This window comes from Protopterus annectens, chromosome 3.part0, assembly GCF_019279795.1.
Source record: "Protopterus annectens isolate FY-2018-M chromosome 3.part0, PAN1.0, whole genome shotgun sequence".
NCBI classification, from domain to species: domain Eukaryota; kingdom Metazoa; phylum Chordata; order Ceratodontiformes; family Protopteridae; genus Protopterus; species Protopterus annectens.
This window is the reverse complement of record NC_056731.1, coordinates 1,147,202,435-1,147,218,561: the sequence shown is the minus strand read 5'-3', so window position 1 is coordinate 1,147,218,561 and position 16,127 is coordinate 1,147,202,435. Positions and strand designations below refer to the sequence as shown.

General features: G+C 40.2%; 1 protein-coding gene across 1 annotated transcript in view; it reads left to right on the top strand.

Moving 5' to 3' along the window:
- GREB1L (GREB1 like retinoic acid receptor coactivator) overlaps positions 1-16,127 on the top strand; it is a 3,215,862-nt gene that overhangs the window by 2,293,093 nt on the left and 906,642 nt on the right. Inside the window, exon 20 of the mRNA XM_044065377.1 lies at positions 603-632. Within this exon, the coding sequence (XP_043921312.1) occupies positions 603-632 (30 nt within the window). The remainder of the gene's footprint in view (positions 1-602; positions 633-16,127) is intronic.

Genomic DNA, 16,127 nt, shown 5'->3' with positions numbered 1-16,127 from the left:
ACCCGTTACCTCAGAGCCGCAGGCCGCCTCCGACTCCCATGTGGAGACAACTAGGCCTCTGGAAACTCAAGGTATTGGGCCTACGGAAACTAATCCCTCAGATGGGTCCAGAGCCGCTGAGCAGGCATCGGCTTCTGAGGGTGTTTTCAGACCTTCACAACTTACCATTAAAACAACAGCCAAGACAAAAGTGCCGTTAAAGACAAAGAAACAAGTACAGCATTCTTCTGGACAGTCCTCCATGCCTAAGAAACAGATGCTTAAAATGGCTGAATACCTCATTACTCTAATCAGGGGTTCCAATCCCCCTCTTGAGAAAAGGCCTAGGTAGGATACAGACTATGATTCCTCTAATCAGGTTTCCATTTCCTCTGATTCCTCTTCAGACCAGGGATACTCTCTACCCCCCTATGAGGACTCTGATGCTGAAGAATCTATCCCTTCAGCCTCTCCTCCTGAGGATTATTCTTTTGGGGAAACTTTACATACCATGAGGGAGCATTTCCATTGGGAAACTAAGGATTACTCAGAATCCAAGAAAAGGCTCAGGGATTTCCTTTTATTGCCTCAGCACAGGCCCCTGGCTATTCTGCCTGTGCTAGATATTGTGGATGATGTATTCTCTGAATCCAGTTTATCTCCTGATTCTTTGCCCCCCGCTCCAGCCAAGCCAGATAGGTATTATAGAGTCCCTGACTCTCACAAGTTTCTTTACAAAAACCCTTCTGCTTATCCAGAAACTATTTCCCAGGGTCCAAAACGGGTTAAGGCTTACATTGCAAAAAATCCAGTACCCTCTGACAGAGATTCCAGAGCTTTGGATAGATGGGGGAAGAAAGTATACACTTCTGCAACTTTAGCAGTAAGAGCTTTAAATTGCCAGTTTCACATGCTTAAGTACCAACAATATTTAATGGCTCAGTTAAAACAGAAAATGCTTGCAAGCTCAGAAGCTCCTGATTGTGAAGAAATGCAGGATTTATTGCATGCAGTTGAACAGGTGGAAAACGTGCTCTGCAATGTGGTTTTGATTCTTTAGAGGCCTCTTGTAGAGCCGCAGTTACAGGTTCTGTGATTCAAAGACATGCTTGGTTAAAAGAACAGAGTTTACCTGATCATGTTAAGGCAAAATTATTGGATGCTCCTTTACAGCATGATACCTTGTTTGGTGTTAAGACAGAAGAGGTGTTAAAGAAAGTGGAGGATAAAGCTAAATCTATGCAAACAGTCAAGGATTTCTTACAGGTACAGCCACCTTGATTTAGCAGAAATTGGCCAACAAAGAATTGGTCCTTTCCAGGGTCAGAGAGGCAGATACAGATGCTCAAGAGGCAGATCTCAACCCCAAGGATCAAACAGACAACGACAGTGGGGCACCTCAACCCCAAAATGAGGTGAGGACAAGTCTCAACCTTAATGGAAACAGTCACAATGACTTTCCCATTCGTACGCCAAGCACTTCCCTTTTGTAAGCCCCCTTAGGGGGAAAACTAGCACTTTTTTTCTCAAAACTGGCAAACAATCACCCAAGACACATGGGTTCTGAATATTGTGTCTCAAGGTTACAGGCTCCACTTTCATACTTTACCAAGGCTAAAAGGAATGCCAGACCTGCCACAAAATCAATGGGCAGAGGCACAAAAACAAATTTCAGCCCTCATGGACATGAGAGCTATTCAAAAAGTACCACAACAGGAACAAGGACAAGGATTTTACTCAAGACTCTTCCTGGTCCCCAGAAAGGATAAGGCCTGGATGTCCATACTAGACCTTTCAATTCTAAATACTTAGGATATTCCGAAATTCAAAATGTTGACATTACAGCAGCTTCTACCCATGCTGGGCAAGAAGGCTTGGCTTGTTACTCTGGACCTCAAAAAGGCATACCTGCATGTCTCTCTCAGACAAAATTGCAGAAGATACTTCAGATTCAAAGCTGGTACAATGCACTACCAATTCTCTGCACTGCCCTTTGGCTGTATTTACTGCGCCCAGGGTCTTCACAAAGTGCCTGGCACCAGTAATTGCATTTTGCAGACAAAAATTTTAATATTTCGTCTAGGAATTTAACTGAAGCTGAATGCTCTGTGTTAAACAGGGGACTATCGTTTATTCCCTCTCGAGGCAGTGAACTTTCGGATACGCTAATAATGCTTCGAAAATTTACCAGGAAAGTGGCTTTGAAGCTCCTTTTTAAAGACTCTGAATCCAATGAACATATATTCAAAGCCACTACCCTTAAAAGGAAAGCACTTTCACTCCACCGATACCTAGCTCTATTGAGTGCTTTTTACGAGCATGTGAATTTGATTTCTATGCCTATTATAAAGAAAAAAGACATAAAAAATTGTTCTTCAATATGAATGAGTTGCAAAGATACAGCTTGGACTTATTATGTAATGATGATGGCATAATATTCAGACCTGCAGATAAAGGGGGGGGGGGCTTGTGATAATGGATTCCAGTTTTTATAATGACATGATGAATAAGATGTTGAGTGATGATACTGCATATTCATTGATAAGCAGATCTGATGTCATGTTGATTATTAGAAATGTTCAGGATGTATTCTACGATCTCCTAATGTCAAGGTGCATTGATAAACAGATATATGATTATCTGGATATTGGGGCCCCTTTAATTCCCATCATTAAGGGGTTACCCAAAATACATAAAGGGACACATCCTCCACCAGTGCGACCGATAGTATCTGGCCAGTCATGGGTAACGGAGAATGCCTCACAATATGTGCAGCATAAGTTAGCCCCGTTGATAGAAATAATACCTACAATATTAAAAAATTCGTTTAAACTGTTGGAAGATCTTGAAAATTCCCCTTGGCTTGAAAAAGTAAATCCTGATACTCTAATGGTTACCTTGGACATAAGAAATTTGTTTACGAGTATACCTAATGAATTTGGGGTCGAGGCTATTAGAAGTTGTTTAAATGAATATAATATGGTTAATCAAAATGAGCAATTCATTATTTGTACTTTATTAGAATTGATACTTAATAATAACATCTTTATTTATCAGGATAAAATCTATAGACAAACATGGGGGGTAGCCATGGGCACCCCCTGTGCAAACGTCTATGCTAATATAGCAGTATATCAATGGGAGAGGACTCATATTCTCAATAATGAAAACTTTATTGCCAATGCCATTTACTATAGGAGATTTGTAGATGACATTCTCCTTTTCTGGAATGGTAATGTGAAATCCTTACATGATTTCGTTGAATATATGGAATCAACCACTTCCTTCCTTAGCTTTACGTATGAAGTTTCATCAGTTACGGTTAACTATCTTGATGTAACCATAACAAAAAATATTATGAATAGATTTACTACATCTCTATTCAGAAAACCGTGTTGGAAAAATGGCATACTCCACCATGAGAGTATGCACCCACGGCACATTTTTCCTAACATTGTGAAAAATCAGATGGCTAGAATAACCAAGCTGTGCAACAATATTGAAGACAGAGAACAACTTTTGAATTTTCAAACCAAGTGCTTTATGAATAGGGGTTATCCAACCCATTTGCTGACAAGCTCTAAGGATAGAAATAATTTAGTTCACAACACTTGCCTTAAGCAAGGTCCACGTAGATATTATAATAAACAAAACATAGGTAAAGTGCAATATGACATCAAATTCACCAATGATGTCAAGCACATAAAAGAGATCGTATACAAAAATTGGAAATTGCTTTGCATGAATAAAGAATTGAAGAACGTGGTGGGTGAATACCCTAACTTCAGATATAGTAATTGTCCAAATTTGAAAAGATTATTATGTAAAGAAAAAATATTACACACACCATTAGATATTAGGACTAGTTTTAGGCAAGGAACATTCCCCTGTAGGAAATGTTGCATCTGCAAATATATCACAGATGAACAATCATATGAAAATTTAGAAATTGGTTTTAAGTTTACACCGAATTTCTATGCCACATGTGATACCACAAATATAATTTATCTAGCCACATGTGAGAATTGTGAAGTATATTATGTGGGTATGACAACGCGTAGGCTCAGAGATCGAGCCTACAACCACATATATGATATACGGAAAATGAATGTAAACAATGTTTTAGCGAGGCATTGCCAATCGTTTCCATCCCATATGTTCAAATTCAGGGTTTTGCAGATATTATATCCTAACAGAAGAGAAGGCAATGTATTAGGCACATTAGAGCTCTATGAATTGAAATGGATACTAACACTTAGGGCACATATAGAGCCAGGTTTAAATACAGCCCTTAGTATTAGACCAGCGCTGCTATGAAAGACTGTGTCATGTTGGTTAGGTTTGATATTAACTATAATATTATGTTAAGAATATCTGGTGGTTCATATAATGGGGTCTTTTGAGATATATGTGCATTTTATACTATTATTATTTATTACAAATTTATATGACAGTGCAATTACTATAGTTGTAGAACTCTTTCACCTTCCTCTTTTTCTTTTACCTCACATTTTTTCTTTTCCTTTTCTTTTTATCTTTTCTTTTTCTTCATTTTATATTTTTCTCCCCCCATGTTTCCCTTCACTTTCTTACTTCTTTTTTCCCCATTCCTTTCTTTCCCTCCTCATTCTTTTGTCCTCCTTTCCCTTCCCACTTCTTCCTTTCCTCTTTTCCCCTTCCCTCCCCCCTCCCCTCCTACCCCTTCCCCCCCTCCCTCCCCTCTCCCTCCCTTTTTCTCAAATTCCCTTCTGGGATTTCTCAAGTTTGGCTGTTCTAATTTCACATCTTGTTCTTCTTCACATTTATCTTATTCTTTTTTCAGTTTATATATCTGATTTAATTTGATATATATAATATATATATTTATATGACATATTCAATTGTTATTATTTGTTTTATATATTAATGGTTATCAAACTACATATAGTATGAATTGTTATGCAGATTCTTGAAATTATAAATATAATGTATTACATCTATTTAAGATAAGTATATAGATAGGAATAAATAGGAATTATAAATTTATATATATTAGGGTTGTATTAAGTTCATGTCTATATGGTTTTTTGATAAATTGAAGGAAATGCATTGTATATATTTGTTATATTTTAATATATTTTTTAGACTATTTACTATAATAGTGGTAAGATTTTAAAAAGTTGCATTAGATTCTAAGCGGAACATCCTTATGAACTATGCCTTTAAGCATTAACGAAATTAAGTGATTTCTAATTGACTAATTATTTTTTAGCCGCCAAAAATGCTGTTAATCAGGGTGTATGCCATAACTATATAAGACTAACATTTGTTCTTAAATTTTGCAACCTGATGAAGCGCACTTGTTAGGTGCGTGAAAGCGCTTGTTTCATTTTAAAAATAAAATTCTTTGCTGCTAATTCATCGTGGAGGCTTCAGTGATTTGTTGAATAATCCTGTTTTTCGTTTGCTGGTGCCTTGGATGGTCGTGCTGGGTTTGGTGCTAATATTTTTAATCATTCTGTTCTTGCTCCCGGCTAACCAACACGCGATGGAAACTCTGAATATAGAGTTGGACCATACACCGAAAGTTGCTAGTGATGTTACAAACTGGAACGAGCTGTTTCATCAACGTGAAAATTCTTTATTGAACTTTGACAACCAAGGTAATGCTCCACCAGTGGTGAATACCTATAATGAAAACATGCAGGAATTTTATGGAGAACTTAGGAGCCTGGAGAATGACCTCTACAAACTTCACAGGCTCATTTGGCAGAGGAAACACCTGGAGGCGTGCTTGCATTTCAAGGTCGTTCCGCGAGGCATGCGCGTCCTCTGCATGCCGAGCTATGGAGAGGCGCATCCAGAGCTCCTACGAAGATGGCAACAATTAAACCTGGATCTCGGCAACAGTTATTTGAGGTTGCTCATTGAGTACTTCCAACCGGTAGAGAATGAACTCATAAATAAAGTTGAAGGTGAGCACAGAAACATGATTGCAAAATATAAGAGTGAGCATTGCATGTCTAAGTTAAATAATATGTTAGCACAAGTAACATTTTATAGTAATAAATTGGAGCAAGTGAAGTTAAAAAAGTTGAGACGAGACTGTAATGATTTCCAATCCGGCAATATTTTTCTATGGCCAAGATATAATGAAACAGCAGTTTCTGGAGAGACTAATGAAACTAACAATGATATAGCAAGTAGCTCCAACAGTAGTACCAACACCGGCAACTTAGAAAGCATTGTACCTAATAGTGGCGTATCTGCTTCTCCACAATCAGAAGTAGATATTATTTCATCTGCCTCTTCTCTACCCTGCAATCAGCAAGGTTTGAAATGTACGACAGCAGGGGCTAGACCGAAGGAAGGTACATGTGTACCGAGTACTGCACCTAAAGTGGCATCTACTTTAAACTCCCCGCTTCCATACAAGCATCTTGTACAGATGCGATCCACCAGCAGAGGAAGGGGGAAGCGCAAGATGTCAGGCGACAACTGGGAGAACAGGAAGAAGAAACATTGAACACCTTGTTTTTTAATATTTCGTCTAGGAATTTAACTGAAGCTGAATGCTCTGTGTTAAACAGGGGACTATCGTTTATTCCCTCTCGAGGCAGTGAACTTTCGGATACGCTAATAATGCTTCGAAAATTTACCAGGAAAGTGGCTTTGAAGCTCCTTTTTAAAGACTCTGAATCCAATGAACATATATTCAAAGCCACTACCCTTAAAAGGAAAAGCACTTTCACTCCACCGATACCTAGCTCTATTGAGTGCTTTTTACGAGCATGTGAATTTGATTTCTATGCCTATTATAAAGAAAAAAGACATAAAAAATTGTTCTTCAATATGAATGAGTTGCAAAGATACAGCTTGGACTTATTATGTAATGATGATGGCATAATATTCAGACCTGCAGATAAAGGGGGGGGGGTTGTGATAATGGATTCCAGTTTTTATAATGACATGATGAATAAGATGTTGAGTGATGATACTGCATATTCATTGATAAGCAGATCTGATGTCATGTTGATTATTAGAAATGTTCAGGATGTATTCTACGATCTCCTAATGTCAAGGTGCATTGATAAACAGATATATGATTATCTGGATATTGGGGCCCCTTTAATTCCCATCATTAAGGGGTTACCCAAAACACATAAAGGGATACATCCTCCACCAGTGCGACCGATAGTATCTGGCCAGTCATGGGTAACGGAGAATGCCTCACAATATGTGCAGCATAAGTTAGCCCCGTTGATAGAAATAATACCTACAATATTAAAAAATTCGTTTAAACTGTTGGAAGATCTTGAAAATTCCCCTTGGCTTGAAAAAGTAAATCCTGATACTCTAATGGTTACCTTGGACATAAGAAATTTGTTTACGAGTATACCTAATGAATTTGGGGTCGAGGCTATTAGAAGTTGTTTAAATGAATATAATATGGTTAATCAAAATGAGCAATTCATTATTTGTACTTTATTAGAATTGATACTTAATAATAACATCTTTATTTATCAGGATAAAATCTATAGACAAACATGGGGGGTAGCCATGGGCACCCCCTGTGCAAACGTCTATGCTAATATAGCAGTATATCAATGGGAGAGGACTCATATTCTCAATAATGAAAACTTTATTGCCAATGCCATTTACTATAGGAGATTTGTAGATGACATTCTCCTTTTCTGGAATGGTAATGTGAAATCCTTACATGATTTCGTTGAATATATGGAATCAACCACTTCCTTCCTTAGCTTTACGTATGAAGTTTCATCAGTTACGGTTAACTATCTTGATGTAACCATAACAAAAAATACTATGAATAGATTTACTACATCTCTATTCAGAAAACCGTGTTGGAAAAATGGCATACTCCACCATGAGAGTATGCACCCACGGCACATTTTTCCTAACATTGTGAAAAATCAGATGGCTAGAATAACCAAGCTGTGCAACAATATTGAAGACAGAGAACAACTTTTGAATTTTCAAACCAAGTGCTTTATGAATAGGGGTTATCCAACCCATTTGCTGACAAGCTCTAAGGATAGAAATAATTTAGTTCACAACACTTGCCTTAAGCAAGGTCCACGTAGATATTATAATAAACAAAACATAGGTAAAGTGCAATATGACATCAAATTCACCAATGATGTCAAGCACATAAAAGAGATCGTATACAAAAATTGGAAATTGCTTAGCATGAATAAAGAATTGAAGAATGTGGTGGGTGAATACCCTAACTTCAGATATAGTAATTGTCCAAATTTGAAAAGATTATTATGTAAAGAAAAAATATTACACACACCATTAGATATTAGGACTAGTTTTAGGCAAGGAACATTCCCCTGTAGGAAATGTATCTGCAAATATATCACAGATGAACAATCATATGAAAATTTAGAAATTGGTTTTAAGTTTACACCGAATTTCTATGCCACATGTGATACCACAAATATAATTTATCTGGCCACATGTGAGAATTGTGAAGTATATTATGTGGGTATGACAACGCGTAAGCTCAGAGATCGAGCCTACAACCACATATATGATATACGGAAAATGAATGTAAACAATGTTTTAGCGAGGCATTGCCAATCATTTCCATCCCATATGTTCAAATTCAGGGTTTTGCAGATATTATATCCTAACAGAAGAGAAGGCAATGTATTAGGCACATTAGAGCTCTATGAATTGAAATGGATACTAACACTTAGGGCACATATAGAGCCAGGTTTAAATACAGCCCTTAGTATTAGACCAGCGCTGCTATGAAAGACTGTGTCATGTTGGTTAGGTTTGATATTAACTATAATATTATGTTAAGAATATCTGGTGGTTCATATAATGGGGTCTTTTGAGATATATGTGCATTTTATACTATTATTATTTATTACAAATTTATATGACAGTGCAATTACTATAGTTGTAGAACTCTTTCACCTTCCTCTTTTTCTTTTACCTCACATTTTTTCTTTTCCTTTTCTTTTTATCTTTTCTTTTTCTTCATTTTATATTTTTCTCCCCCCATGTTTCCCTTCACTTTCTTACTTCTTTTTTCCCCATTCCTTTCTTTCCTTCCTCATTCTTTTGTCCTCCTTTCCCTTCCCACTTCTTCCTTTCCTCTTTTCCCCTGGCAAAAAAGTCCCATCTCCCTGCAAGAAAAATTCTGCAGGCCCTGGGATTCATGGCATCCTGCATACTACTAATACCATATGCCAGACTGCATATGAGGAAATTACAATGATACCTAAAAAGTGTTTGGACTCAGCACTCTCACAGTTTAGAAGCGGTAATACCAATGATTCCCTGCCTACAACAGGAGTTTCGATGGTGGGCACAGGCATGTCACCTAAACAAGGGTCAGCCTTTTACCCTACCCACAGCCAGGCAAACTCTAACAACAGATGCTTCGGGTTATGCCTGGGGAACACACATGGCAGGAAAATGCATTCAGGGCAAGTGGACCACAGACCAGATGCATCTTCACATCAATCAAAAAGAGATGTTGGCTGTTCAAAATGCCCTAACAGCTTTCAAATATCTTCTGCATCCAGGACAATTATTATTAGACAGACAACACCACAGTAATGTGGTACATAAACAAGCAAGGGGGCACTCATTCTTATCCCCTATGCAGGCAAGCCATGACCTTGTGGAACACAGCTCTAACGTATCAAGTTCACCTGCGAGCACCATTCCTGCCAGGAAAGAAAAATACTCTGGCAGACTATCTAAGCAGAAATATCATGGACCTTCACGAATGGAAATTGAATCCACAAATCTTCAGCATGGTAACGCAAAAATGGGGATGCCCAGACATAGATCTTTTTGCCTCCCCACTGAATTGCCAACTACAAAAATTCTGCACAAGGACTTATCACAAACAAGCATGGAAAGTGGATGCTCTTTTGTTCAGCTGGAAAAACCTAAACGTTTATGCCTTCCCACCACTGCCCCTCCTTTCAAAGGTTCTCCTAAAAGCCAGATAAGAAAAAACACAGATGATCCTGATTGCTCCAGACTGGCCACACCAGCACTGGTACCCTATCTTAAGGAACTTAGCTCAAGGCCCACCATGGATTTTGCCTCAAATTCCACACCTTCTGACTCAACAAAACAATCAGATCCTGCACGGTCAGCTCAAAACCCTAAACCTGGCTGCATGGCAGATACATTAGTCGAGCAGGCAACACCTCTCTCTAAAGCTGTTATGGATGTCATTTTGGAGACTAGGAGGCCTAGCACCAGGAAAGCTTACTCAGAAAAATGGAAGAGATTCTGCGCCTGGAACCAGGCTCAAAGCCTTGACCCTCTTGTTCCAAACATTCCTCAGATTTTACAATACTTAACTGAGATGCTGGACAGAGGCTTATCCTTCTCATCAATTAAGATCCACACCTCTTCCATTTCAGCACATTACAACACGGATCCTCCTTTATTCTCTAATCCCTTGCTAAAGCAGTACCTCAGAGGGGCTAAAAAGATAGGACCACCCTGGAGAGCACCAACACCAACTTGGGACCTCAATTTCGTTTTGGAAAAACTGACCCTGCCACCTTTTCAGCCAGCCAGTACAGCCGATCTAAAATTTTTATTATGGAAAACAGCTCTGCTCCTGGCAGTAACTTCAGCACGAAGAGTCTCAGAGCTACAGGCATTAATGGCAGTGGAACCTTTCATAATTTTTCATCAGGACAGGGTTTCTTTAAGGACAAACCCTACCTTTATGCCAAAGGTGGTATCTATTGTGGCTCTTAACCAAACCATCCATTTGCCAATTTTTTATCCAAACACCCAGAATAAAGGGGAGAAACTTCTGCATTCTTTGGACATACACAGGCTGCTACACTTCTACTTGGACAAAACAAAATCCTTCAGGAAAACTGAGCAACTGTTTGTAGCATATGCTGCAGGATCACAGGGCAAGGCTATCTCAAAGCAGACTATATCCAAATGGATAGGACACTGTATTCATTACTACTACACACAGCATGGAAAATAAGTCCCAAATAACATTAGGCCACATTTCCACCAGGGCAACAGCCACTTCAACAGCCTTTCTTAGAGGAGTACCTACCAAGGAAATTTTGGAGGCTGTAGCTTGGAGTTCAGTGCACACCTTTACCAAGCATTACCACCTGCCTCTTTATTCTAAATCCAGTACAGGATTTGCCACTGCAGTTCTTCAGGGCCTCATAGCCAATCCTAACTCTTTATAGACCAGCCACCCAACCTTAGCTTTGGGATTCTAGCCAAGTGTAATGACTGCAGCAGTGTAACGATGAACATAGTACAGTTTTGTACCTACCATAAATGTAGATGTTCGAGTGTTCACACTGCTGCAGTCCAGGTTACCCTCCCTCCATCCCCTCTGAACTAGCTGGACTTATCTATACCTTTCTATCCTATACAACCTTTGTGGTGTGTTTGCTTGTAACTGAAGGTATTGTTTTTATTTTATATGTATATATTTTATTAGCAATATGTATTGCCTACCTACTTGGGGGCACATGACATCTGGGGCAAGAAAAACTGAAGAAAATGGCATCGGATGCATCTTATATACCCCTGGTGCACTGACGTCAGGGAAGAAGCGACAGCAACCGACGCCGGACCAAGACTTTGGAACTCTGGCCGACTGCGAGACTGCCTGATGGCAGGATAACCCAAGTGTAATGCCTGCAGCAGTGTGAACACTCGAACATCTACATTTATGGTAGGTACAAAACTGTACTTTTTGGAGGATAGCATCTCAGTTCCATTATGGATAGCATGATCCATGCACTCTTGTAATGGCTTATAAAGTGCATTTGTGTAGGATTCAGCAGTCGTACCTCTATTGTCCATCTGCATGGGTGTCATGAAGTTTGCCACTTCTGTCTTAAGAAGTGTGAAGTTGGGTTTGGAGAAGTTTTTTATGGTGGTTTCCCTAATTGGGGGTGGGGACGGGATGTGGATGTCTAGAGTGATTAGCTTGTGGTTGGATCTGACCAACGAGCAATTGACCTCTGGTGTGGAACAACGGTTGCCCATGTTGGTAATGACCAGGTCTAGGATATTGCTGCCCCTGGTGGGGGTGTGAATAAGTTGATCCAAGGCGTTGGAATTTATGAATTCCAGAAAACGTTGAACAAAAGAGTTGGTACATGAGTAGTTTTCCCAGTTAATGGTGAGGCAGTTGAAATTGCCCATTATTAGGGTGTTGGGTTTGTACCCTAATACTTTCCAGTGTATCAAGAAATGAGGAGTGGGAATCCTGGGGCATGGTGGGGGGTCTGTAGCAAGTTACAATTTGGATTGCAGTCTTGCCCAGAGTTAGTTGCACTTGGATAATCTCGGATGCATTATGCTGTGCAACTAGCCTGGAGGTGTGGATATCCTTAATGAATATGGGCACGCCTCTGCCTTTAGTGCTTCGTTCCGGGTTAGGCGGCCGAAAGGTGTGGTATGAATTGTAGCCTGGTAATGCAGGAGTGCTCTCTGGAGCTTTGAACCAGGTCTCTATGTCACTGCACAGATGTCGATGTTCTCCATTTTAAGGAGTGCCTCGAGTGAGTGCATTTTAAGATTTAGACTTCTAGCATTGAGTAGCATTACCCTCAGATTTTTCTTGCTTGTACGTGTTACAGTGGTGAATTTGTCATTTGAACCTTGCCTAAAAAAAGGCAGTATAGGGGTGGCAAGAGCCTTTGCCAGTATCCGGAATCCCAAAGGCAACAGGTGCAGGTCATCTCTGGTAAAGCATCGTGGTCTGTCGATCATGTCGTCCCAGGCAGACAAATACTGGATCCCCTTAGAATGACACCAGAAGCTTAGCCAGTTGTTGAAGTCGATCATTTTGTCCTTGTACTGTGGTACAATTCTGGGTGACGGCAGGATGCTACTCAGGGCTAGGGTCATACCTGCCTGGGCTACAAGATCGGAGAGCTCCTCCATGTCTCACTTCATGTAGTCAGTGGGAGGTATGTCTCAGGTCATTCACACCAACATGGACAATGACAGTGACAGTGTCATATTTGTACTTGTGGAGTGACTTGAGTACGTGCGTTATGTGGTGGATTCTGGCACCTGACAGGCAGCTGACAGTAACTTTCCCCTTGTTTAGCCTGGTGAGAGTGGTTTTGCAATAGCATGTATTTTCTGAAGGGTTTTAAGTCTCAAATATATGTCATTATTTTCTGACTTCAACCCTCAATGATTTGTAGGTGATTTTCCAGACAACCACAATTTTATGAGAAACAGCCCAAAAATGAGGCAAAAATCTGGACATTCTGCAAAAATCTTTGCAGTTGAGAGGTATGCGTACAACTCATTTCCACTGCAGCCCACAGCAAAACAAGCAGTTTAAAATCTACTTTGCTAGACTGGACCAGAAATGAATGAGTGATACAACTGTATCGCATCATTGGACTAAAAAAAAAAATAGTATCTTCTGTCTTATCTGACAAATTCCATTACAGCTTCACTCAGGTTACATAGCCCATTAGGATAAAAGAAATGTCACCCTTATCTTTGATTAAAATATAATCATCTACTGAGGCAGTGAATGGAAATCATTTACCTACACGCAAATGGAGTGATAGAGTGCCTCCAAGAAATATGCGAGTTGCCAAAAGTTACGAAAACACCTTAAATTAAAAGACCTCTGTTGTACAGGTAACAAGGACACATCTTTGCTTCATTTTAGCAGAAACACACACACCAGAGATGAAAAAATGCAGTATATGCTCAGGAGGCACAATGAAGTATATGATGCTCACCAACCTTTCATGGACTAAGGGAACACTAGTATATGATGCTCACCAACCTTTCATGGACTAAGGGAACACTTTAACAGACTTCCATAAAAAGCAAAAACTTAAATTACTCAAATACTGTTATCTGTGGACAGCTGTACTGAAAATTCCACTTCACATGGTAAAACTGGATGTACTAATGCTCAGCAGTAAACCATCATGTAACATACACTGCACGTTCGTGCCACTTAAATTGCCCCTCTGCCTTTTGTATTCAACTGTAATTATACAAAAGGCAATTTGCCACTTAACATTTAAGAAACCAGCAAATACAAAAAGATGTTTGGAGTTTACCAACTTGTTAATACTCAAAGCAATGTAAATTAAAAGACCACAGTTGTATGCTGATTGGTTATAATCTTGATCTTCTAACGGTAAAGTTATTTTAAACCCAGCAGTTGCGGCTGTGACAGAGCAACCAAGAAACCTAGAAAATGTAGTTGTATAGCAAGCTCTGGTGCCTACAGTAAGACAGAAGTCTCGCATAAGAACTAAACTTCCCTTGCTTCTTTGAGCTTACTTGTATTTACTTGAGGGTAGGCGGGCTTACTTTTGACCGCGTGTAGAAGCCTAGTTTCATCACTGTATTATGTAGCTGTGTCAGGGAATTGTTGCAGTTGTTAGTATTTGCTGTCACAGTTCTCTCTGTACCTGTTGATTAGCTCTGATTTTAAGTGTTTATTTTGCTTCCCCATAAGTATGACTATTTAAAAAAAAAGGACTGTATTGAAAAGTTGTAAATAAAAAAAATCTGGATTTGAAGGAGCCATTCGGGAATTCGTGGCACCCCATTATTTTTCTGTCAAAACCAGGAAATAGAGGAATTCGGTGTGGTTTGCAGGTTATGGGGTCATAGGTTCATTGGTGGGTACTTGGCTATCTGCCCAAAGGCATTTATAAGCCTAGCCAGAATGTGTTGGCTTTCGCCACCCCCTTAGATTAGTTCCATGTGCCTCTGTCCAGCAGAGCCACTGAAGTGATCCCCGAGGTAAACTTTCTTTTTCCCATCCACTCGTCAAGGTTTCTTTTGAAGAGTATTAGCGAGGAGCTCTGCCTAATGTAGATTGGGATCTTGTTCCAAAGCATGGGAAATCTCTGGGACAGGAATCTATCCCTCCAGCACGTCCTGTTTATTGTTGTGGTGAGGTTTAGATCCCTAGAGCGTGTGGCTCGAGGGGATAAGGTTTTCTTAGGTGGAGCATTTCCATCAATTCTGGGTTGGACATGGCCTTGTATGTCAGGCAGAGATCACCTCTGAATAGGCGGTATGCAACCGAGTAAAACTGGAGATGTTCTTCATCTCACATTGCTGCAGTCATGACCTGTGGGTAGTCCGCTGTCCTCGGTCGGCCCGGATACCAAAGGGCTAGGCTGGCGTCGGTCACTGTCGCTTAGAGCTGACGTCAGTACGCAGTAGTACTTAAGCGCATGACCAACGCCATATCCTCAGTCTTTCTTGCCGCATGGTCCGAAGCAGAAGCAGTGTTTGCGAGTGCCGTTCGGCGTTCTGAAATTTTCATTTACCGAGTTTCAGACCGAAGACCAAGTTGGGCTAAGTACCCCGTTGGGGAAATTATTGTTTTTTCTTGCTTCAGTTTTCCGGATGTCAGAAAAAGTTAATAATTGCATTTCTTGTGGGAAACAGATACCTCATAAGGATTATCATTCTCTCTGTATTCCTTGCTTAGGGCCTGAGCACGACGTAGTTGGGTGTCGCTTTTGTGCTAGATTTAATAAGCGCACCATTAAGCGAAGGTTAGACTGTGCCAGGCTTGTTTTCGGTAAGCGGTGTAACTATAACATGCCGTCGGATCCTCCGACGCCCGCTACCGCTAAGAAGCGTAAGGATAAGTCTGTGAGATCTAAACCGGATGAGTCGTCCGTTGCGGACGCCGGTTCTTCAGAGCCTCCGGTTGAATCTATGGATCCTGCCGAGGGTTCGGCTGAATCCCAGGGGGAACCTTTACTTTTACAGGAGTTGGCCTCTCAGGAGTTAGGACAGGCTGAGGGTGCTTCTCAGGTTTCAGTAGTTCCATCCTTACAAAAGGTTATTAGGCCTTCTACTTCAGTGGCTAAAGGCCATGCTAAGGCCAAACCTGGTCTTGTTGGACCTGGTCATTCTTCTAGCTCTCCAGCCCCTGTTCCTAAAAAACATATGTTGAAAATGGCGGAGGACTTGATTACTTTGATCAGGGGTTCTATGCCCCCCCCAGAGAAAAGGCCTAGGGTGGAGGCAGATTTAGAAGGTGTATGGATCATTCCTTGGACTACTCTGACTCCTTAGCTGAGGAAATTCAGGATTTTCCTTCCTATTCTGATTCGGATGCAGAGGACTCCTGTCCTTCTGCTTCTCCTCCAGAA